Genomic DNA, 26,134 nt, shown 5'->3' on the forward strand with positions numbered 1-26,134 from the left:
ATGGCAAAAAAAACAAAAAACATCTTTAGGTTTATTGACATTTGTTTTCTTGACTTCAAGCTTTGTCAAATGTCTGTAAAACATCACTCATGTTTCAGCCCCAAGAAAGCTCATCATGTGGTTTACAACTTTCACTGCTGAGCATGTCAGCGCACTTATAATAGAGAGAGACAAAAATGATTATATTATATAAGCAAGATCTCCACTTAAAACAGTAACAGCAAAAAGTGTTACTATCATACACACACACTGCATATTAACATACAAAGCAGCAAACTCAAAATCATAAATTAAAATCCACACATTTAAAACATAATAACAGGAAATTGTAGTTTGTATATATATATATATTTTTTTTTTTAAATAAACATTTGTAGGTACACTTTGTATTCATAAAGTGTATCACATCATACATTGGCTGTAGACAGTAGTGCTCTGCTCCTGACTAGGCCTGGTGTTACTGGAGCACATGAAGAAATCAACTTCAGCACACTGAAAGAGGACGATATTATATATGAATGGACATATACAGTATGATAGACATAATGTACAGTCAGCTGGTCATAAACATTTCAGATCATTTAATGAATTTTTTGCAGCTTGAAGTTTCACTGTAAGAATCTCCAGGATAATAGAGGACAAAATAAGATAACATATATTAATATTGAAGATCTTACCTGAGGATTATTTGAGTTTTGAGCCGCAGATTTTCCAGTTGCATTAATAAAGCTCTTCACCATTCCTGAAACAGCACTGAATATGAATATCACTGAATTCACACATTGTAACAGTGCAAGAGCTGATTCACAGAGAATGTGTTTTACTGAAAAATGTGAGATTCAGGCCAGGGGAATGAGAAAAGTGTCTAGAGAAATGCATTTTTTAAAAGTTGAACTTTTTTAGGCCTTTTTAGGGCGCCATGTCTCGCATGAGACGCTGAAACAGAAGACAGACGTGAGCGCAACAGTTAAACACGTTTAGTGTGTGTTTACTTTGAAAAACAATGCAAAAGTGTCCGGACAAAAAACAAGCGACTGGACAAAACACGATCTGTGTGAAACGGCTACATTTAGTAGAATTTGTCTTCTTGTAGTTCAATGACACTTTTACTGTAGTAAAACAAGAACAAACCTATTAATGCAATGGTCAGAAGCACATTCAGCAGGACAGATATGATGATGGTCATATTTCTCCATGGTATCTGGTGTTGTGGAGCGTCATCTGTCTGATTCCTGTGGACGGAGTCTGTAATATTCTTTTGGACAAAGTCTGTAAAAGGTTTGTAGTTCAGTCTTTTAATTTCAGTCTTTAACAGAACAATGAAACTATTATTAGATCTTCATACAGTATTTTCAATATGGAATCCATCATGTGGTTTATAAAGACATGAAATGATAAAATAACTCACCGCTGATGTAGATTTTGATGCCGTTGCTAAATTTTAGTGGTTCACTATTTTTCACACAATAATAAACTCCTAATTCATCAATGGTGATATTTTTGATGAAAAGACGACTGTTAGTTTTCACTGAGTATTTGTGTTCAAAGATGCTGTTTAGATAGTCACCTCCTTCATATGTTCTGCTGTAAGTGCGTAAGATCAACACTGGAGGATCCGGTAATTTCTGTTTGAACCAGTAAATCTCCTCTATATCAAGAAAATTGGTTTTCGGCGTCTGATGTGAGGCGAGTGTCAACGTTAGCGCTAACTTACGTGACACAGATTAAATTTAGCTAGCTCCGGGCTGTCACTGATATTGACAGATCTGAACCATCGCCCTGAACAAAAATAACAACATTTATGACAACCTATTAGCTTGCATACCATCTAAGTATGGCTTGTTCACCTTGCTTTGTTTCTGATTGCATACTTGGAGCAGTTTTTCTGGCCAAAGATGTGTTGTGTGTATGTTACGTGGTTTGGTGACAATTAAAGAGCGCCACATTTGACAGTATGACAAAGCCAGAGTACAGTAACATCACAGCGGCACCGTAACATCTCTCTTGATGCCAGGCTAAACAAAGTCAGAACACCGTAACTCAACTTCAGCGTGCTGGAACAAAGGCAAAGAGCCGTAACAACTGTTACGGCGTTCTGCTGTGGTTTCTCCTATGGTTTTGGAAGTTACGGTTGTCATGGCCCTTTATTTTCTCGTTAAAACAATCAAATTGACTCACGATATTTATTCACATGATAAAGGAGGTCTCAAATACCACAAAAATGACACTAACTCATTTTTGACCAAACATGATGTTACGGCGTTTTGCCTTTGTAGGGCAGTACAGTAATCAGTACTTCTATTTTTCTAGGACACAGAGACGATGAAATGGAAGAAGCCTGCCAGATGTTTCAGTTGATGTGTGCCAGCGGGGATCAGGCATACAAGAGGAGTTTACCCCCCGCGGCCTGGCTAGGGCCAATATAGCCTGTGATGTGGACGAGATCCTCTGGCCTGACCCAGACCAAAGACGGGATGCTAGGGCAGAGTATTTTTTTGTTTGTTTGTTTGGTGTATTGTACTGTACAGTACATTAAGGAATAAAAAAAATTGCCAATGTATCCATTGGTTGTGTCTTTTGTGTTCATCATGTGAAAAGGTTTGTGAGGGGGGGGGGGGGAACCACAAGCAACATAACTTAACAGTTTTGGAAATGTTGTTTTGAATTCATTGCACCAGTGTGTAAGACTATGCTGTAGTGTGTGTGTTTCTGAGGGCTTGTGTGTGATGTCTGAGGGCAAAGTATGGTTTTTCAGCAAGAATGAATGATTTTGAGTGTAGAGCTTAATTTTGACCTGAAAATAGAATGTTTGGGGAATTGGGTGAGACGTTATGGATTTGTGTTTACTGTTTTGAGAATACGATCATAGTTTCAAGAAATGTGTTTAAGCAATCGAGAAAAACTCTAATATGCCAGTGTGTTTTATTTGAATTTACAGATGTATATTCACACTTACCAATACAAGTGTAACTGATGATTTCATCTTAGAGATAATGACAAAATCAGTTAGTGAAGAGGTTGAGAGACAGGCACGCCTAGGTCAGACACACAAAACCAAAAAAGTCACAGTCAATGCCACGCAACAACGGGAGAGACAACATGCAGTCCAGCCTCCAGCTGAAGTTCAAGCCAGTGTTCTTCAAACTCAAGCTGAAATCCAGGCGAACCGCACAGCTATACACGAACTGACAGCACATGTCTCAGCCTTAGCAAAAAACTATAGAGAAGACTCTCACCCCTACAGCCAACACTCCAGTGCCGTCACAGGCCAACCCCGTAAGTATGGTGCAACCACCCAAGTCCGCCACAAGGGGGAAATGCAAGCCATGTTTAGCTCGAGGGACTGCAAGCTGCAACCACTGTTTCAGGTGTGGCCAGGAAGGGCACCAAGATGTGGGCTGCCTGTCAAAGCCTAAGCCAGTGGGAAACATGATAGGTCACTGGGGAGGGACCACCAGTGACCAAACAAGAGCCGGAGTCCCCTGCTTCCGTAACCAGCCATGACTCCATGGCTCCCACTAATTGTCCATCACTATTGAAACACAGAGTAAGAAAAGGAAATCATTTAGCAAAACTGATAGTGCTTGCTAACCTGTACTCTCAACGGTGTGCAGACTGATGCGCTACTAGATAGTGGAGCTCAGGTTACGATACTGGAAAAGTCCTGGCTAAAGAAACACTTACCCGACATTAAAATCCAGCCACTCACAGACCTACTACCAGATAATCCACTCAGAATCACAGCTGCTAATGGCACAGATGTACCTTTTGACGGGTGGGCTGAAATATTGGTGGAAATCAAAAGTGTAAGACATGGTCAAGTAGCCATTAATGTACCCATGCTAGTGAGTCAGAGCTGTGTTAGTGGCCTGTTGCTAGGGTTCAATGTGATAGAGGAAATCATTTTAGAGAGTCTGGAAGAGCCAGGAAGTGTCAGTCTAAGTGATTTGCTAGCAGAGGCATTAAAGCTCCATCGAGATACAGCTGAAACTATTGTCTCTGTAATTAGTGATACTCCAGCCAAAAAAAAAGCCTGCAAATGACACCATTAGAGTGGGGAAGAAAGGTCTTACAGTTCCAAGTGGGCAAATATGTGAACTGAAGTGTCGTGTCAGATCATGGCCACAGGGAGGAACAATGCTTTTTGAACCCACCTTAGAAAGTGTCTTACCGGAGGGACTACAACTATTTCCTGCGTTAGTTGATGTGCCCGGTGGTGCCTCCAAAGCTGTGAAAATCTCCATCTGCAACTCCACCAAGCATGACATTTTTCTGCCACCAAGGACAGTCTTAGGCTGTATAGAAGAAATTGTTGACAGCAAACCAGTCAATCTGTGTTCCCCGGCTAAGCAGCCAGCAAAGTCGAAAAGTGATACATACGCGTGTCGCATAAGTTAACCCAAGCAGTGGTGCCAGCAGCAGAACGAACAGCTCAGTAGAGTCTCACACACAAGAAAAGTGGCATCCCCCGGTCAAATTAGAACATCTTGATCAGCAACAGCAGGAGATTGTGCACCAGATGCTTTTCGAGGAGTCTGATGTGTTTGTAAAAGGAGAAGGCGGCATCGGTTTTATACCCGACTTACAGCTGAAAATCAATGTGGTGAACAACAACCCTGTTCAAAGGTGCTATAACTCCATACCTAAGCACTTATACAAGGAGGTGAAAGAGTATGTGCAGAATCTCCTAGACAGAGGTTGGATCCGCAAATCTGTGTCTTTATATTCATCTCCAGTTGTTTGTGTCCGAAAAAAGGACCAGATTCTGCGGCTGTGTGTAGACTTCAGAGGCCTGAACCAGAAGACCATTCTAGATCGTCATCCATTGCCACAAATCCAAGACCTGCTTGATAGTTTGGGGGGCAACACATGGTTCTCCATCCTGGATCAAGGCAGCGCGTACCACCAAGGGTTCGTGAGCGAGGAATCCAGACACCTTACAGCCTTCAGTACACCCTGGGGGTTGTATGAATGGATACGGATACCATTTGGCTTGACGAACGCACCTGTGGCTTTCCAGAGGTGTATTGAGGGTGTGTTGGAAGGTATTCGAGATGAATGCTGTGCTCCATACCTCGACGATGTGCTGTGTTACTCAACGTCCTTTGATGATCACATACATCACCTCAGACAAGTTCTCAGTCGCATGAGAGAACACGGCATCAAACTAAGATCAATCAAGTGTGAGTAGTTTAAAAGAGAGGTTCATTACCTCGGCCGATTGGTGTCTGGGGAAGGAGTCGGGTACTAAGAGTACTAGGATTTGGCAGCAGTGATGGCACTCAAAGAAAAAGAGCCTCGCACAGTTGGAGATGTCAAGTCCCTGCTGGGGTTTCTGGGGCAATTCCGCTCCTTCATCCAAGACTTCTCTCGACTTGCTAAGCCACTGTTTGAACTGCTGCGGAAATCCACGGAAACAGATGGAAGTTACACCAAAAACCGTACGAACAAAAGTAAAGGTGGAGCTCAGAAAGCAGATAAAGGACAACTCCCGTCCAGAACCCGATCACATGGAGAGCACAGCACAGGGATGTAGTAGCCAAGCTAGTTGACATGTTGACTAATCCACCTATCTTAGCTTCCCTAAACTTTAACCGCCCATTCATACTGCACACTGATGCGTCCAATGAAGGATTAGGAGCAGTGATTTAAGAACACACCCATCCCCCTGACACCCACCAGGCCAGGGGGGCAACACTTAAAGAAAAACATCTGATGATATCTTGATGAACAGATGAAACCAAATCAATAAATGTGCACGTCTGACTAGCTGTTTGTTCAGATGTTTAGTGGCAAAACAAACACGTGTGGAGTTTCCACATTGAATTATTAGAAAAATAATGCACACCCGAGGTGGTAATGCGGTCACGACGTGAAGGGTGTGCATTATTTTTCGAATAATTCAACGGCCCGGAGTCAATTATTCTGCTTATACTACAGTTACCACACCTCGAAACATTGTTCAGATGATGTATGTGATCCCATGCCTCCGTTACTAATACCAAAATGTAATTTCAGAGTTAGTAACGGAGGTTTGAGCCACCAATAGCAGACTAATGCTGGGGACACACTTAATGACTAGCTGACTAAGACTGTTTCCATCGACTGCAGCAGATTTTAAACACCGACTGTGTGTAAATAATGTTCTGTTATGTTGAGAATAAGAGTTTCTGTGTTGGAGTTTTGGGGGTCACCTGTGGATTGTAGTGGATTGAATTGTAGAGCACCTCCTAGTGCTCCAATAATAGGATATTCCAGAAACTTAAACAAAGTGACTAAACTTTACTGTAATATGAAATATATTTACTGAAAATTTTATATAACATAATATAAATAATCAATTTACTTTTCCAACAAATGTCACAAGTCCAGAAAAGTACATACTGTCATATTAAGAACATCTATGTCAGGAATATAGTAAATAAAATTAAAAATTAAAAAAATTGGCTGCCAAAAATATAAATATTGGGAGTTGTCATTGCAGGTATGGTTTAAAGACACTACCAGAAAATATTTCTTTGTTATTAGTTTTTTCAATATTAAAATAGTTAAACATAAACTGTAGCAACAATAGCCGCGTTTCCATTACAGATTTGCGCAAATGTTTTGCGCTATTATCTAAATATCGATAAAAAACTATTGCGAAATGACGGCGTTTCCATTAACCGATGTTATGCGACTAAAACGTCTTTTTTTCTCTCGCGATAAGTCATTCCAAAAATCACGGCAACGGACGTTGGTTATAATATCACAGCCACCGCATTAGACATTATTATTATTATTAACTGAAGGAGACGTGGCGTGTTATCCAAGCATTAATGGCAGGGAAAGACCCCCGAACGACACATATAAGGAGTTTCTGGGTGTTTCGCCCTCATTTCTGCTCCGATTGTGGCATTTCTTTGAGATTTAGAATCCAGTATTCCTATAGGCTAATTATTGTTTCTTTTATGAATTTAATAAATAATTCTGTCTCGTGTTCTGTCCAAATGATCCATGTAGGCAACTTTTGTGTCTATTTGTTTTTCCTTTTTAACCCCTAATTGAAAAACGAAAAATGAACGGTTGTTGTCTTCTTAAAACAAGTTGAACACCAAAATTTTAATTTGAACTGGCTACACACAACTGCTGTGCTTTATTTATGACTTTTTGCCCCTTTATTAAACATTTAAAATATTCACAAATTAATATGGAAAACATGTCGATTTTACTGGTTTTCTAAGGCCAAATTAGAAACTGAATTGATGTATTTCCCGCAGTGCTGAATGAGAAGAGCCATTAATATAATTAATAAACTATTGTTTTCTAAGTGTCGGCTAAAATCACATCTCCATCTCCGCTGTTATCAGATGCGCTTTTAGAGAGAAATGCAACTTTCATACGGATTAGCCTACATAATCAGAAGGTATTAGCTTTCGATTCGAATTTGTTCGTTTTAAAGTGGACATTTCAAGCTTTAGCCTACACAGGCTATATTTTGTTTCAGTTCTCGCGCCCCAGTTTACGGAGATCATGTGCGTCTGATTGTTTCTTTTATTTTACAAAAGCACAGCATTTTCTTGTTATTGTGAGTTTACACAAATAAAAGTGGTTGAGAATAATGTATTATTATTTTCTGTCTGACCAGAAATGATAGAGTATAAGTTGTTTCCACTGTTGATAGGAAAATGCAAGTGTTTGCGGCCGCGCCTCCGTGTCATGCAGTGCGCGCTCCACGCTCAGCTTTGTTCCTTTTTTGCATAAAAGCCTCTTCTAAATATAGCCTATTAAATGTTATAATAAAATAATATAAAATTATTATTATTTGCGTAGCTATACATGGACTTCAAACACACTGCGTCTTCTAAGTCAGGTGACTGTAAATGCGCAAAAACTGTTTCCATTGCAGTTTTGCGAAATATTCATTTTTCGAATTGCCTGAAAAACCACCTCATGAGAGCGTAAAAACTTTTTTGCGATAAATGGGAGTTTTTGCGAAATTGACGTGTTTCCATTAAGCGTATTTTCAATTCGCAATTTCAATTTGCGCAATTTGAAGGGTAATGGAAACGCGGCTATTGACATCTGCTTTTCACATTAAGTGAATCATGTGATGTCGAACACATCTTCTTTGTCCAAACAGCGCTGGTTAATAATTCCCCACGGAATAATTCACCAGCGCCGGGGTGTCTGTCGCCCCCCCCCCAGTTCAGCGCGGACTCCCTGTGACTTTTACAGCCTCATGACACACACACACATACACACACACACACACACACACACACACAAACATCCGTTGTGTTTAACTCAACATTCTTTTAATGTGTGTAACTCAGACGTGTATCTGAACTTCCTGTATGTATGTGTGATTAATGTTGTTTTGATCATATAGTTATGATCTTCGAGTGTTTGGCTCTGAAATGTATTTTTGAAGAATGTTCTCCCAGTAGAATCGCATTCCGTAACCCGAGCTCATTGGCAGGTCATAAAATTTGACCACAGAGCTATCCAGCCCTATGCATGAGATAACAGGGTCGCAACATTCCAACACACACACACACAAACACACTCTGGACTTTGAAACAGAAACCCCCTACAGAAAAGGACTTTTACCCATAAAGTCACTCTTAAATGTACTAAATATATATATTTGTGTGTTAAGAGGTGTGTGTAAACCATAGGAAAGCATATGTCCTATTTGTAACATTAATAGAACTGCTATTGCCTATACAAATGCATAATAATGTATCTTTGCATGGCTACAAAGCCTATATTCTATTTTTGATATCTCTGTAATCCTCTCCAGCTAACGGAGTTGAATTCCGATAGCAGAATTCAGTGATGCGCATTGTTTTATAAGTTCATATGTCTGGAGAAAATCCTCTCAAGTTAAAGTCAATCATGACTCATTCGAGTGGGCGTGTCTAACCGGACAAAGGAATCTTCCCGCTCGAAAAATCTCGACAGCTGATTCGTCCTACACGAAGGAGGGGACGGCACATGGGACACTGATAAAAGTCCAGACCTTCAGTTTCCTCGTTCTCTTATCTCTCTTCCAACTCAACTTCCTCTCTTCGGACCTTCTTCTCCCCGGCGCAGCGCTTCTCCAAGGAACATCTGAAGGAGGCCCTGGCCTTCTCCATCGAACGAACCCATGTTCGAGTCATAGCAGCCGGTCTTTGCAACTAAGATTTCCAGCCTCTCCCATCCCGGGAGACGAATCTGAACTTTCTCGGTAACATTAAATTCAAGTGAGCCTTTACATCGTCTTGCGAAACGACCCAGAAGACGAAGCTAGACGCAAACCAGCCGGACACGCGCACGCGCGCCCCCCCTCTCTAGCCTGACCAGAAAGAGCACTCGCAAGTATATTGATTCCTATAAAAGCTGTTCCAGGTGTCTAGGTCTTAGGTCTGTGAACCAAGTTACCCTCTATCTTCCCTCTATATCTTTCTTTCTTTCATTTCATTTTCATTCTGATCACGCTATGTTTATGTTTTTGTTCGGTTAAATGTTTATTTGTTTGTTTGCATTTTTACGTACGTTTATGTTTGTAGTTTATATAATCTCTAGTGTGTGCCATTTTATTAATAAACCCATTTATACTTTTAATTGTCTCTGTGTTTGAAGACCCGCCTTATAAAGTCAATGAAACTTCAAGATCTAAGCTACAAGCTCGATATAAACTACATTTAGTAGTCCTTTCAGAAACTCAGTAAGTTTGATATTCGTGGCCAGAAGATAAAACTTTCTTGGAGTTTGAAAAGGGATACCCCCTTCTTAACTGTAATGATCAGACAGTACAGAACAAGGTAATCTCGATAATTGATAAAATAAATGTACATGCGACTTATGAATTATGACCATGAGTCATATTTATTAATATTTCCAAAATTCCCTATATTCTTGAGCTAATTCACATTACCCCGAGTCGTTATTGTTACAAAACCTTAATAACTACTTTGATGTTTAACATTACAATTCCAGGAGTCTTTAGTGGACCTTACATTTCAGATAAAGACTTTCAATATGTTCTCATGAACCGCTAGAATCTGAGTTTTCATAATCAGCTTTGGATGTTTTAATTGAGGTTATAAAATATAAACACATGTTCAGTTTTCAGCCAAGCTGATTTGTGTGTATAATCTTGAATGATATAAAGAACATCACTTTTGTTTGCATTTACAGAGATGTTGACTGATTAAACATACGCCTATCCTCCTGAGATTCAGACATATCTGACCTCTATAGAGTATGAATAAACAATTTTAATATTTATCTGAGATCACAATTGTTACATTTGTAAAATTGATTTGTCTGATATAAATGGTCTGTTTTAATGGGAGATGGAGAAAAATTATGTGGAATATCTCGTGCTTTTCTGAATAAGCCATAAAGCATGCCCGGTTTGTTCAAGGTGCTCTAAGCGATGTCACACGTTTTTTCAGAGTTTCAGAGACTGTTGGGCCTCATGGCAGCAGCTTCCAACGTGGTACCTTTTGGACTACTGCACATGAGGCCCCTGCAGTGGTGGCTCAGGACCAGGGGGTTCTCCCCGAGGGGCAACCCATTTCGCAAAATCAGGGTAACGTGGCATTGCTTACGTGCCCTGGTTATGTGGAAAAAACCTTGGTTCCTGTCCCAGGGCCCTGTGTTGGGAACTCCTTGTCGTCGCAAGCTGCTAACGACGGATGCGTCCCTCACTGGCTGGGGAGCGATCTTAGAGGGTCGCTCAGCTCAAGGTCTGTGGGAAGGCCATCATCTCTCATGGCATATCAATCGCCTGGAGATGTTGGCTGTATTTCTGTCTCTCAAGCATTTTATCACAGATCTCAGGGGACACCATGTTCTAGTGCACACAGACAACACTTCGGTAGTCGCCTATATAAATCACCAAGGGGGTCTACGCTCACGCCAATTATGCAAACTGGCGCGCCATATCCTCTTGTGGTCCCAGGAGAAGCTGTTGTCACTCAGAGCAGCTTACATTCCTGGGGATCAGAACTTAGGAGTGGACATTCTGTCGAGACAGGGGCTGAGGCCTGGGGAATGGAGGCTCCACCCCGAGGTGGTGGAGCAGATATGGAGGATGTTTGGCCGAGCACAAGTGGATCTGTTTGCGTCTCGAGAGACGTCTCACTGTCCACTCTGGTTCTCCATCACGCATCCAGCTCCTCTCGGACTGGACGCTATGGTACAGACATGGCCGAGGCTACGTCATTATGCTTTTCCCCCAATTGCTCTGCTCCCGGGAGTTCTGGAGAGAGTTCGCAGGGACCGGGTCCACCTACTTCTTGTAGCCCCACGCTGGCCGGGCAGAGTATGGTTCCCCGATCTAGTGTCTCTCCTCGACGGGCCTCCTCTGGAGTTACCCGTCAGGAGGGACCTTCTGTCCCAAGCAGAGGGCTCAATATTTCACCCTCGACCAGAATTGTGGAACCTGTGGGCTTGGCCTCTGAGGGGGCCCAGCTCATAGAGTCAGGTCTCTCAACTGAGGTTGTTGAGACCATTCTACAATCCAGAGCTCCCTCCACGAGGAAACTTTATGCCCTGAAGTGGAAAGTTTTCACTTCTTGGTGTAGTAACCGTCGGCTGGACCCAGTTAACTGCCCGGTTGGTACAGTGCTGGAGTTCCTGCAAGAGCGGTTCACTGCAGGTCTAACCCCATCCACTTTAAAGGTTTATGTGGCGGCCATAGGTGCTTACCACATTCCTTTGGGTGGAATGTCTGTAGGGAAGGACCCTTTGGTATCTCGTTTCCTCCGTGGCACGTTGAGGCTGAGGCCTGCAGCTCGTTCTAGGGTACCCACTTGGGATTTGGCCGTTGCTCTGCAAGGTCTTTCCCTGGCTCCCTTTGAACCTATACTGCCGTGCAAAGGCAAAAGACCTTAACTTCAATTTTGGTCAAAATTAGTTATTGCCATTTTTGGAACAATGGACATCAGTTTTATCATGTGGAAAAATATCTTGAGTCAATTTTGTTCTTTTCTGCTAAAAATAAGATGTTGTTTTTGTCATAACTTCCAAAAGCAGAGGGAAAGCAAAGGCAGAAGCCCTTAACATCAGTTACGGTCTTTTAGCTTTGTTCCGCGGCACTCTAGAATGCTGGAATCAAGTTACAGTTGGAGTTAAGGCACTCTGCCTTTGTTTTATCAACGTTAAATTGTTTGCGCTGAAGTTACGGTGTAACGTTAATGCCTATATGAAATTGAAGCACTTTTGCCACAACCATTAAATAAATAAAGTGAAAATAAAATTGTTGCAGTGGTTGTTTTTAACTTTATCTAACATTAGTAATGGCCTATCCTCGCGGGAAAATGATGGTGGAGATGGCTTTGAAACGCAAATACCAAGATGATATGGATACATGAAGAATTTTTTTTTTTAGAAATGAAAGCTTTGGCATAAGTTCTGCCGGGAAGACTCAATTACTACGTCACCTATTGCCTTCACTTCTATCCAATCATATTCTTATGCTCATGTATAAAAGCTCGGTACTTACACATGTTTGAGTTCGCAGATACTGAAGCGACGATTAGTTCGCAGATGCTGACGCTTCAATTCAGTTCGCAGAACGACACCGGCGTTCATTCACTTGCGTTCGATTCATAACAACACAATTAATATCGTTGATTTGATCTCAGCCATATTTTCGCGGTGCGCGAATGCACCACGCTTGCAGAGGAAACAAGATGTGGCGGCTTTAAATCTCACGAGAGATGATCTCCTAACAGGGTTTTCAAGTTCAAGTTCCATTTTCAAGGCTTTCACGTTGGTAGCTTCCCGCGGCCACTGTTTACATCCCTATTAGGCTACTATGATTAAATTCCATTCAGGTAAGTATATTAATTTGCTACTCTACTGCTCCCTTCATCAGCGGTAAAGTTCAATTGTTACTCTGGTGACGCGGTAGTTAAAAAAAAAAAAAAAAAAAAAAAAAAAAACTACTAGCCTAATCTATTTCAGCGTTGTTGATTCCACGCTCTCACGGTTAATTGCAAAAATATTAACAGCTGGGTTGCTGAAAATAATTAAATCAAGCTTAAGAGCAACTTTATCAAATTGGCTTTATGTATATGCCATTTACAGCTCGCGCTCCTCATCTGCTCACTCACTATGTGAGAGTGCCTGTCAATAAAGGAGCATACCTATTCAACTCGTTTTACGCCCTTATCTGAATTCGTTATTGCTTCGGCATTTATGGAGACGTTTTACCAGGCTTGGGAGGGTTACTTTAAAAATGTATTCCGTTACAGTTACAAATTACTTCATAAAAAAAGTATTCAGTAACGTAATCCAAGTACTATAATATGAAAGTAATGTAACTGATTACTTTTGGATTACTTCAAGGTCACGTATATAAATAAAGTCAAGCAAGAAGAAATATTATAAATTTTTTTTTTATTATTTATAAAAAATTTGGTCCAGTGTACAATATTTGCAAAATATACACACATATGCCTGAATATATATTTATGTAAAGGGCTATACAGACATCTAGTGGCTAATGTATGGTATTACAGATTATTTTGTTTTATTTTTTACTAATTTTTAACTAAAAAATAAAAACACAACATTTAACATTTTTACACAATCTACATATTAGTTTATTTTAAAATAGGCCTACATGTTGACTAAAGCCGTGATCTTTCTTAATTTGCCTGACTGAACTTGGGGCGTTGGCAGTGGGAGTTCCCCTACGTTACCTAGACAGCGAACATCCCGTTACGCGAGAAAAGAATAAGAAAGGACATTTTGGGTACTAAAAAAGCTACTCTCCTAATTTCTACTAAATAGCAGCGGAACTTCCGTGAATTAAAAGCGATTTTACCTGCAGGCAGCATCGTTTCTACTAGCAGCAGTGATTCAATCTGCGTCTGAGGAGATTGTAGAAAGCTGTTATTTGCACATGCACCAGCGCGTGGCACACGTGAGTCATTACTGGCAACAGAACCAGGAACCACTGTATAATCAAGCAGCGCTTAATATAGTGTTATTATGCCAAAATACTTATTTATTTAGTTTTAAATGAAACCATTGTAATCCTGAAAGTATTCCCCCTTTTTTCAAAATGTAACTATAATCTGATTACTACGTTTTTTGACGTAACTGTAACGGATTACAGTTACTGGATATTTGTACCCTGATTACATAACGCCGTTACATGTATTCCGTTACTCCCCAACCCTGCGTTTTACTAATCACTTCCCGACCGCCGGGACGATTTCGACTCATAGCCTACCTAGATTGCGCTTTAACCAATAAAAGGGGGCATTTTATCTCTGTTTATTTTCTGTAAATATAACTATCTATTATTCAAACATAAAACAAAAGCAATTAATAGCTACTGTTAAATTATTAAAAATAAAAAATAAATTCATAAGTTATAAATTTACAAAGGGTTTGTAAAAATTTGAAAGTGATATATGTCCATATCAGAAGCTAGTTGATCGTTGGATGTTATATGTATGCCGTAGAAGACATGGTTATGAAGGGTATATGTAGGGTATATATATGTAGCAGGAGTATTCAATACAAAGGAAGTAAATGATACATTTACAGTGCTAATAATTCTCTATATCTCTATTCAATTTGACTCGTGGCATATAGGCCTACAATGATATGATTTTTCATATTAAGATCTTTTAATTCTTGAATTTAAGTTCTTCACTAACAGAAATATGGTACAACCGCCATAACACAATTTCTTGGCGACTACTTTAATCCACCGATATGCGTCATAGAAATATCGACATTATAAGGATTTGATATTAAATGTACAAAGGCAGACTAAGGATGCTCAGGTCAAAGGTCACAGACTTTGCCAAAACTTGCCTAACACAGTAGAACTAACAGTTATAAGTGTAGAATATATCATTCAAACCAATCACCAGACGAATCTCAGTCAAGAAGACTCGAATGACATTATATTTAATCTGTATGATTTAAATGTTTACCTATTTTTCTATTCAAGGAACTCACTTGTTGCCATGGCAGTGATCTCTCGGTCTTGAATAACTTCATTCATACAACTTGAGAGTAATGTCAGGTGTACGCTGCGCAGCTGAGAAAGAGTCTATGCTCAAAAGTCAACAACAGAATATCAAATGTGATTGAGGTATCTTATCGGTATGCTGTCACCTTACTACAGGTAAGTATTTTACTGAGATTTAATAAGATTTAAAAATTAAAAATAAATAAATATATATTAAACAAATAAAAATAAAATAAAAATTCACCATAAGTATCTCTTTAAGGCAGGGCATTTATTTCTCGTCTGTTAACTCTGGCCATAGTCGAAGGGTGCATATCCGTTCAGATTTGGACATTTGGAATAGCAAAGGTCAGATAAATTACCAAGCCTGCTCAGACTCTGGGTTCGAAGTGGTGGCAAAACTTATGTTGTATGTGCTAACGAAGCTCGGTTGCATCACTAAGGCAGATCTTGTTAGACGATCATGCTGTTCCAGAGACGTTCAGCTGGGAATCCGTAGTCTCCAATTTCATGATTAAGGTCACGCAAGCTCATTCCTGACCACTGCAATGCCATAGCTACGCACTGCAGTCTTCAGGCGGCTCTGCCTTTCAGCAACCCTTATCCATCACCCTGCCCTCCTCTAACTGTGATCAAATAAATTAGTCACTCTGCTCAATCCAGCTAGACAGTATATCACTGAAGATGTGGCTCCCTACACCTTTAAATCTTATATTTCTGCAGAATCGATTATATGTTTTGCTTTTCTTTCAGATTCCTTATTTCTTATCCGGATCACAGCCGGTTGTTCCTTCCTTATCTACAATTAGTAAATTCGATGTGTGGTGGGTCTCAGTGTCCCCATGGTGTATGTGTGGGGTTTGGCTTGGAATGCCCTAAATACATTTCATATCCTATGCTGGAATTGTCATTGAGGGTGAGTAAGCGCATGGTTTTTGTCGTCCCTTTGGATGCAGTCGAGCTGTTGCTCCCGGAACAGGGCCGGAGTTCGACAGCTCGTTTTGCAGCTTTGCTTACCTCTCACAGACATTTCAAAACTTCTAGCTTATATTCAAACCAAGTCAGCCAAAGACGGAGAGCCTCAAGAAGCGTCAACATGTAGACCCCATTTCCGGATGGTTAGTTGATGTATCATGTAGCTTATGCGTAGTTATCTTCTAGTATTGATTAGCTCATGCTGTTTGTTATGCTATAATTCATATTCCGGGAGCTGAATATATAACTTTATGGTTTGTGATGCCACTAATCCAAAGGAATGCCGCACAGTCCCTCTCAGCATTGTTGTAGTCCTTAAAAGGCGATCTCTTTAAATTAAATCTTCAATGCTTGAACTTTGTGCATTGTAACTTTGCAGTTGTTGTTTATGCTTTAACAGTTACATTACAGAAAAGTGAAATCCATTTAACCCCCTTTTATTACCTCCCATCCATATTGGTTTCTTTTCCTATTTTCATATTCCGATCGTATCCATGTTTAACTATGTTCATGGCTCATGCATCCAGGGGAATTTTCTTCAGATCTAACACTCCGATCCTGCCCTATAGGTCCTTTTTCTGATTCACCTTCTCCCCTAATTTCTTTACTCTTTCTTAAGCACTCCAACCAACTCTCAAGTTTCTGGTATCACATCAACAATTTCTAAATTAGCAATACATTTTGTCCCTTCTCATCTGATTACATTCCTAAAAATCCGCTCTAGATTCTCAGATCACTTTCCCTATTTCCTACCTACGAAGCATCTCTCTCTTAAGCGTGGTTCAGGACTCATATAGTTCTGTCCTCAAAAGCTGCAGTTATCTCCCCTCCAGTATAACAGTCATTCATTCTGAACGTGGCATTTCTACTTAAGCTTTCAAGATCCCGGGCAGATGGTCTTCCTCTGCATTCAAGTCTTACATAAGACCCGATTCTAAAACTATTCTTCAAGCCCAGCAAGCTCTACAATAACCATAAGGTAAATAACTATGCAACTACTGGTGGTGGTGTCAATCTTATTTCCTTCATCCTGTTATTATTCTAGCCAGCACTCCTCAATGACCATCTAGTCATCTATTATGTGTGGCCTAGCGGCTCTGTTCAATGTGGCCTCGTCTCTATGTGGCTGTAGCAGCCGTTGTGCCTTTGTTACATGTTCGTCATTTAATAAAAAAAAAATGTAAAAAAAATATATATATATTATTAATAAAATTAAAAAAAAAAAAAAAAAAAAAAGTGACGGCTATTTCATGCGATATTCATGTTATATGTGGTCTACTGTGACCGTGTAGCCTAATGTGGCTGTCCCGTGGTCTTGTGGCCATTAAATATGGCAGGTTCTGTGTGGCCTAGTGGCTCTGTCTTGTTGGCCTCGTTCAGTGTGGCTTAGCAGCCTTGTGGCCCGGTGGGCCTCGTCTCTGTGTCGGTCTCATGGCTTCGTGGTCCCATGTTGCCTTGTCCTATGTTCGGCCTTCAAGGCTGTGGCCCTTATGGCCTCGTTCTGTGTGGCTTAGTGGCCATTGTCTGTACGTCTCGTCTAAGTGTGGGATTATGGTTTGGAACTCTTTATGTTCTGTGTGGTCTACTGTGACCGTGTAGCCTAATGTGGCCTTGTCTCGTGGTCTTGTGGCCTTCATGGCATGGTTAAATGTGGCCTAGTGGCCTTGTATTCAAGTATGTCTGTCTACATGTGGCATTAGTGGCCTCGTGGCCACGTGGGCCTTGTGTACATGTGGGGCTTGGCGCCTTGTGGCATATGTTTGCCTTGTCCTTTTAAAAGATGCCTGATCGGCCAGTGGCCCCTTTGGGGCATAGGTTCAATGTGGCTTAGATGCCGTAGTCTTGTGTGGTTTGTCTTCGTGTGGCACTAGTGGCTTGGTCTTGTCCTTAAAAGATGCAATGGTGGCCAGTCGCCCCCCGGGGCATAGGTTTGTGTGGTCTTTAAGGCCCGTTGCATCTTGTCAAAAAAAAAAAAAAAAAAAAAAAAAAAAAAAAAAAGTTTGTCCTGTCTTACCTCGTCTCTTTGTGGCATTAGCGGCCGTTGTGGCTCATAGAAGCCTTGTCTCTGTGGTCTATCTTGGCCGTGTGGCTCATAGAAGCCTTGTCTCTGTGGTCTATAAAGGCCGTGTGGTCCAATGAGGCCAGAGTCTGTGTTTATGCTCGGCCCTAGGCGGCTGCTATATGTGGTCCAACGTGGCCTGTTTTATTATTTTTGCCAAGGCGGCTGTCTGTGTGGTCCAATGTGGCCTGTTTTATTATTTTTGCCAAGGCGGCTGTCTGTGTGGTCCAATGTGGCCTTGTCTACGCAAGCCAAAAGCGGCATTGCTGGTCCAATGAGGCCTTGTCTCTGTGTTTTCCTAGGAGTGAACTGGCAATTTATTAAAATAAATAAATATATATAAAAAAATAAAAATAAAAAAAAAGTTATACTAGAATTTAATTGTCCTTGTAACACTGTATTTTTCACATCTAATCTACCATTTGTTCTTCCTTCTCTATTTTTCAGGAACCCCAGGACTCTAGACTGGTGGGTATACTCAGTTACCATCTTTTGGGGGTTGGCGGGCCCTGTCCCGGTGTATTCATACTCCACCTATTTTTGGGGGTCTGCTGCGCCCCTGCCTTCATCTTTAGGCAGGAATTGCAGATCCGATACTCTCGGATTATGCACTACGGACAGGGCCTACGCCAAATGACTTTGTAGATTATCAGCTTGCTGAGCTGTCAATAAATGTACGGTTTATTGAAATAATTCTCCCGAGTCTTTCTGGTAGAAATGCAATTTACTTCAGATTTTGTGAAATTCAGCTAGGATACTGGTAGCCTAGTTAGCTAGTTAGCGATGCAAACTTGGGCTAAGATAGGCTACTTGACACACAAAACACAACTATTCCTGATCCAAAAATAGCCTAATCTTACATATTAGATGGTGTGTCAGCTGTAAGCCAATCTGACAGTCCATGCACTCACTGACAGAAAACAACGCGAGTGGGTTGGGGACGCCTCACGATAAGTAAGAGGAGGAGAAAACATTAACGTTACCACGCAAACAAACAAACCCAGCAGATATAACTTAGATTGCGGGACTGTCTAACTGCCGGAACTTGTTTAAGGATTTTGCAGAAATAGTGATTTATTCGACAAATTGGTTTAGGCTATTGAGAATTTGGTTCAGAGAATGGAGTTTAAAAGGCTTATTCAAGCAGGATGTAGTAAATCTTTTAGTGTTGTTTTAGGTGTACAATATGTATTGCCTTTAATGTCCATAGTCTTTAGCTTGGATACTTGCATGGGTAAAAAATAGATAATTTTAAGATGCTGACGTCGTGTCAGGTCATCACGTGAGTCACCCGTTCAGTAATGGCTCCCGAATTCCACTGATCGGTACGGTACGGTACAGTACGGTACGGTACCGTAAGCAATTATTTCCGTTTCCACTGTCAAAAGTTGTGAATGGAACCAAAATGCCGAACCGTACCGTACTACTTTTTCGGTACCCTTCCGTTGGGGTACCTAGCACAGTGGTATGGTACTAAAGGGTGGAGCTAGACTCACTGCAGAACGTTGATTGGTTGACAGAGAATCGTCACTTGCGCGTGCTACAAGGGGAATGACAACATAAGAAGCACCATCTTCAAATATACAGGTGAAATATAATACTACTGTTATTGCGTCACGAAATGTAGTTTTAAGAGTTTTTCAGGCGAGAATGTAGTAGTTTAAATCCAGGCGATCAGGGTTGTGTTTTATAATTTGTTTTGTTATAAATAGGCTAACGTTACATGCAGTGAATATTATCAATACGCGTTGCCTGAACCACATTTGTGTGGCTATAATGTTTAGGATTACTTTAAATGATGTTTTATTAACAAAGTTCGGGAGGAGCACGTTCAGATAATTAACACAAGTGGAGAGCACTCAGCAATCAATGGTAAGAGGTGTATATATACATTCAGCAGTCTCACCTCAATCCATTGACAGTTTAGCAGCATCCCCCCACCACCCCATCTCCACGCTTCTAGTCCTAAACACTTACATAGGGGGGAGTACTCTGGGTTCAGGCCGAACTCCGAGCTCGGAGCCCTCCCCCCGGACAGCACGCCAAATACGCATTAAACTTTACCCCCTCAAATTGTATGTACAGTATGTGTGAACTCGTGAAATGAAAACGAAAAGAGGCATGTTTTATAACATATTTCGTTTTATTGTTGGCTAAAATATACACACAGAGATAACCGGAGTAGCAGAGCGAGCTGAGTGACGCTTTCAAGAACGCGTTGTTCCATTTGCAGAATTACCGGACTCGCGTCTTCGGGAGTCTTTCTCCTGAGTCGGACTTGGCAAGTCCGAACTTTGCGTACTTGGTATTGAGAAACTCCTAATGTCGGCGCTTGGCTTCTTGTGACAAACATGCCGAGAAGCAAGAATAAGATCTGCTGCATTGTTGTTGTCACTTTCTTCTTCGCGCGAAAATGACGTCGATCGCTTCTTTCCGGCATAGGCTACACCACGCCTATCAAGTAAGGGTACTGTTGGCAGTGGAAACGCTAGCATATTCATGGTTTACCGACCCGAACCGTATCGTACTGTACTGTACCATACCGCTCAGTGGAAACGAACCATAAGACGCTCAAAAGTACAAGACGTTCGGACAGACGTTCGATCGTTTGGATCTTTGATTTTGGCACGGAGTGCGCGCCATATTCTCAACTCCATTTCAAATTTAAATGACACAAGTTTGTTGTAAATGTCATTTTATTGTATTTTATAGATTGTGTCAGTTGCAAAGGCTGGTATCTCAGGGATTGCATGAGCAGACCACACTTTCATTTGTCTGGGATCCCAAGACCCTGTGCAAAGTGTGTTAATGTGTGTGTTTAAATAAAAGTGTTTTTGCTAATATGTCATAGCTATATGGCATGACTCGTTTGTGAATAAACTTCAACACATAATCAGTTGCTCTTTTTTATTAAAAATGAAACTACACTCATGATTTACTTTTATCTTTGATATTTATTGTAAATGGTTTATTTGATCTGCTGTAAACATTTTAATTGTTATGGAAAGCTTGTAGAATAGAACTAAAAACATTTAATCGCTAACGTACTGCAGGTTTGCACCTTTCACAACTTGACCAATTTAATAGTTCCATATCACCACTGTGTTCCTAATACACAGTGCATCATGTGGTCAAAATGATTATTATTTTGTAAAAAAAAAATTACATTTAAAGTTACGTTACATTTCCAAGACATGTTTTGTCAACTAAATCCATCGTTTTGGGGGGAAAAGATCAGGAATGTTTTCTGATAACATGAAAAAAAAAAACGAAAAAAAAAAACTTTAGGATTTAATAAATACTTTTTGCTCAATTATTTACCAACTGAGCAAGCAATTATGAAATTACAGAACAGTCACATAAGTGTGTATGTCTAATTAACTTTTAGTTTTGTGGTTAATTCAGTTTAAAACATTTTTTTGATTATTGGTAAGCTTGTAGAATTGATCTAAAACCTTGTGAAAGTGCTGCAGGGTTGCTAATATCACCATCTCACCATGTTTCTAAACAGAGCATTGTGTGTTTTACAGAAAAAGATGAAGAAGGCTTACAATAATTCATTTATGCATGTCAAAAACATAATCATTTCTCATTGTGTTTTAAAGCTGCTGTAGGTAACTTTTGTAAAAATGTATTTTTTACATATTTGTCAAAACTGTCATTATGTCCTGACAGTAGAATATGAGACAGATAATCTGTGAAAAAATCAAGCTACTCTGGCTCCTCCCAGTGGTCCTATTCAGTGGCGCCTCCAGACATTTTTCATAGGGGTGGCCAGATGGGGACACTTAAAATCTTGGGGTGGCACACCAAAACTATAAACCATAATTTCAGAATATTTTTTCTACTGTTTTAGTAAACTGGCCTGTAGAAAACTTTTAGAAAGACTTAAGGAAACTCCTACTGATATACTCTATGATGGTTTATTGTGTTATATTTAAAGTCCGCGTGAACCGGAAGTTGCAAACGACTTTATTCAAAAATAGGACATACAGGAAGAAAACAACATCTTCTGTACATCAAAAAAGTCTATAGACAAATCACAATTAGGCCAGGGGGTTATCAAAAACAAAGTATAATGTAAAGAAAGCAAAGAAAGAAAAAAAAAATATATAAATATCTTGTAAAGCTTACAGCTTCTTAAAAAAGAAACCAAGCTTTCTGGAGCTTGCTGCTAATATTAAGAACTATGTTCTCTCAATATCTGAGTGTACAAACAAAAAAGCTGTTATATCATATGACCTCTGTAAGCTTTACGATTTGAGGCGAGTGGATAAGCGTTTCCCAACCCAAGCCGTCAAACCTACGTCATCAGAGAAGGGACGCCATTCCAGACCGGAAGTAACTTTTCAGACTTTGATTAAAGATTACGACGGCAAACAATTTTTTTCTGTGTATTAACTTGCACGGATTAATTGTTCACCACAAGACTAGTAATATGCGCTAGCAAAGTAAATAGGGTCAATTTTGATTTCACTTGGACTTTAATGTTACTAATGATATAATGTGCATAGACTAATAACAGTGCAGTTAACATTTTGAGTTGCTCAACAATTCTGTTTTATTTTGCAGTTATATTTGGCATAAGGTGTACATTTATTGCAAACAAAACAATTACTGGGGAAAAGCAGATACTGGCAGATACAAATATATTATATTTATAGATTAATGTAAAGAATTCAGAAGTGTATATATTTATATAGCCTACTCTACAAATAAATAATATACAATTAAATTATGCTTATTTTAAATGTATTGAGCAGGCTAGGTATAAAAAATATAGGCTTTTAATAATCTTTCAGTGCGCAAAACCATGATAATATGAGACGCTTCAAAACAGAGCGCACAAAGCGCGTATGCAGAATGATGTGCTTCACGGCACAAAGCGAAGAAATGTCGAGCGCACAAGTCCTAGTGTATATCTGTCCAACAGTTTATTGATCATTTGTTTCACAGTTTTAAATTCCAGTTATTGTGCGTTTGATGCCGATTCATAGTCCTTGTGATGTGATCTAACAGGCACACGGTAGTGAGTCGTTTAAAAACAGCAACAAACTCCAACAAAATAAAGTCATTTTATGCAAATCCACAGCCTTTTATCTACAGATAATGCATTATATTGTGAATATATCATATTGGAGAGAGTTTTATCGTGCATCCAACCGGAAGAGGCGCGCGTGCTGTCTGAATACTGAATGGAGAATGATTGACAGCCACAGAGGAGGGAAAACGAGTTTCCGTAAACTTTAATAATGTAAATAGACTTCTGTCCCTCACATTAAGCTATAGAATGACTTAAGATGACTTTGTCACCCAAACTGACGCGGTAGTCTTCTTCGCCTTCTTTCTTAACTTCTTTTAAAATTGTTGACCGAAGGGCACGCGCTGAGCTGTTGCTGTCTGAGCGCGCAACAGCGGCATGGACGGAGGGGCGGGGAAGTACTGGCTACTGTGTGCGATCGAAGGTCTAGAGCGGCTTGCCTGCCTGGCTGTGCATTAGGGATGAAATGCATAACTGATGCTACTAAAATTTATACTGGCCAGCGGGGTGGCCAGGAGTCGGCCAGGGTGGCCGGCCACTCCCTGGTGGCGCCATTGCTGGTGGCGCCATTGGTCCTATTGCCATTTGCAGAAATACACCGCTCCCGGTAAGAAACAACCAATCAGAGCCAGGAGGAATGTCTTAGCAGTGTCAATCAAGCTCGTGTACGCGCTGATCACCCCCCTCTCTCGCACAGCGCTACCGTCGTTCAAGATCAAGATTGACGGTGTGCCGCAGCTGTGCTAATGAGGGACAAACAACCAAAACTGCCAATTTCTCGAGTGGCACCTGCTCATACATCAAAGACAGGTAAACGGAAAAAGACCGATGACGATAAACAAGCCCGTCGGAGGCCATTGACTCAGTGTCAAAACTCTAGCCGCATAACACAGCCTATACAGATAAAATGTCACGCACTGTGCAAAGCAACAGTTGAAACCTGCTTATTCATTGTCATGTTGCTGAAATAATATACTAGCAAACCTTATTTAGCATTACACATCGCTAGAATAATTGCTTACATACTGTAACGTTGCTGTTATATTATCTTGATAGCTATTTATAACTTATAGAAAGAGTGCAACGTTATGAAGTTACATTACATGTATTGCAAAATACGTAATGATTTGAGGACCAAGTTTGAAGTCAAAGTATGGGCAGGCCATAGTCAATATAAAGCATATTGTTGATGTTTTCGTCCCTACCAGTGAATGTGCGATAACTGTTTATCCGTCATCGGTGGTCCTGTTTACTAGCCTGCGCGTTCACGGCAGGCTCTGTTGTAGTGGGGGAGGAGCTGTGGAGGGAGGGCTGTAGCGCAGCAGAGAGCGAGGGGGAGTGACCTGTAAGCTGTGCTTGTTCAAATTTTCAGGCTAAGTCAACGTTTTCTAAAAGTTCCCTACTGCAGCTTTAATACTAATGATAAGTATTGTAGATGATAAATATTGATTAATAACTTGATTATAAATCACTGAAAAGATATACTGTACATTGAAGCGGCAGTGGATTTCAGAATCAAACCATTCAGGGGTCTGAAGTCGCGCCCTCTTTGCAGACTGGCACACCAGATCCTCCTGTGGTTTAGAGCAAGGTACTCTCCCTGAGAGCAGTCTACATTCCTGGATAACTGAATTTAGGGAGAAGAAATCCTGTCGAGCCAGGTACTGAGGGCCGGGAAATGGAGACTCCGCCTCAAGATGGAGTTGATTTGGGAAAAGTTTGGCTGGGCGGAAGTGGAGCTGTTTGCTTCTCAAGAAACATCACACTGTCCGCTCTGGTTCTCCCTCACCATGGTACAGACATAGCCGATGCTACTCCTGTACGCTCTCCCCCAGATTACTGCTCTAGAGAGGGTTCGCCAGGACGGGATTAGCCTACTCTTCGTAGCCTATCTCTCCAGAACGACTCTCCTTGGGAGATTCCAACCAAGAGGGACCTTCTGTCAAATGCTGGGGGCACAATCCACCACCTCCATTCATTCACATTTGCTGTCCTGCAGTATTTTAGACCAAACATATAATGGTGACTGAGCGCGACCTGGACACATCAGTGAATGGTGAGATATTCTGCTAAATAAAATGAGCCTGCCAGACGAATTTCATGATAACTTGATTATGTCTTGTTCGGTCAGTATCATCTCAGTGAGCTTTTGTGAGGGTTTACGCATGCGCTGTAAGGTGAATTTAGCGTTTTCCGATGTTTCAGTGTGGATGAGAAACTTTTGGAAAATGCTTGAAAACACTAGTATGGACGGAGAGCGTTTTGAAACGAAAACTCAGTTTTCAAATCTATCTGGATTAATGTAGATGTAGCAAAAGTCTTAGGTAGGCTGTGTGTTGAGAAGTTTGAGAAAGCTTCTTGCCCTTCTATTGGATGAAAGGAGATATTACCGTAGTTATTTAAATATATTCCAGACAATAACAGACAATAGGGAGAGCCCTTCCAAGACAATAATAACTGAATTTACACACCTTAGCCTGATCAAAAGTTTGCATACCCTCGGTTATAATATTGTGTGATGCTTCCTTAATGACAGTAGGTGTGTTTACACCAGTGGTTCTCAACTCCAGTCCTGGGGACCCACTGCTGTGCAACATTGTGTATGTGTCTCTTATCTGACACACTCAGTACAGTTCATGGAGCTCTTTTCTAACGAACTGATGAGCTGATTCATGTGTGTTAAATAAACAAGACATATAACATGTGCAGAGCAGTGGGTCCCCAGGACTGGTCACCGTGATTTTGCCAAGCAAGACATCAACATCAAAACCTGCATCAACATTTTTTTGTTGGTCCTGGAACATTCCTGTCCAGAAACATAGTCCTAACCTAAAGCAAATGTCAGGCGAAATGAATTAAAATCCCATTGCAAATTCTGACTGTCTATTAGCTCTAAACATTGCAATCCGATTCACATATTAGTTTATATGTGCATTACATTTAATCCCCAAAAAAAGAAAAAAAAACTTCAGTGCATGCACAGTGCCCAGCTACAGTACCACGTTCAGGACCAGAGAAAGCCATTTTGCCATTTTTAACCTTGATGACACATTTAAAAAGAAACCAGATTTATGTCAGAAGAGCT

At 40.6% G+C, this 26,134-nt stretch overlaps 1 protein-coding gene and 1 long non-coding RNA gene across 3 annotated transcripts in view; one reads left to right on the plus strand and one right to left on the minus strand.

Moving 5' to 3' along the window:
* LOC309475245 overlaps positions 1–26,134 on the plus strand; it is a 271,995-nt gene that overhangs the window by 179,851 nt on the left and 66,010 nt on the right. The window lies entirely within an intron of this gene.
* LOC309475213 (uncharacterized protein) overlaps positions 273–26,134 on the minus strand; it is a 58,896-nt gene continuing 33,034 nt past the window's right edge. Inside the window, exons 3-5 of one of the 2 annotated variants that reach the window (XM_082137928.1) lie at positions 1,132–1,245; positions 678–742; positions 273–492 (exon numbers count right to left, since the gene is read on the minus strand). In XM_082137928.1, the coding sequence (XP_081994054.1) occupies positions 403–492; positions 678–742; positions 1,132–1,245 (269 nt within the window). In that variant the 3' untranslated portion in view covers positions 273–402. Of the gene's footprint in view, positions 493–677; positions 743–1,131; positions 1,270–26,134 lie in introns of both variants that reach the window. The other variant, XM_082137927.1, reaches the window with a different exon arrangement.

The sequence above is a fragment of the Leuciscus leuciscus genome, assembly GCF_965113295.1.
Source record: "Leuciscus leuciscus genome assembly, chromosome: 15".
Lineage (NCBI taxonomy): Eukaryota > Metazoa > Chordata > Actinopteri > Cypriniformes > Leuciscidae > Leuciscus > Leuciscus leuciscus.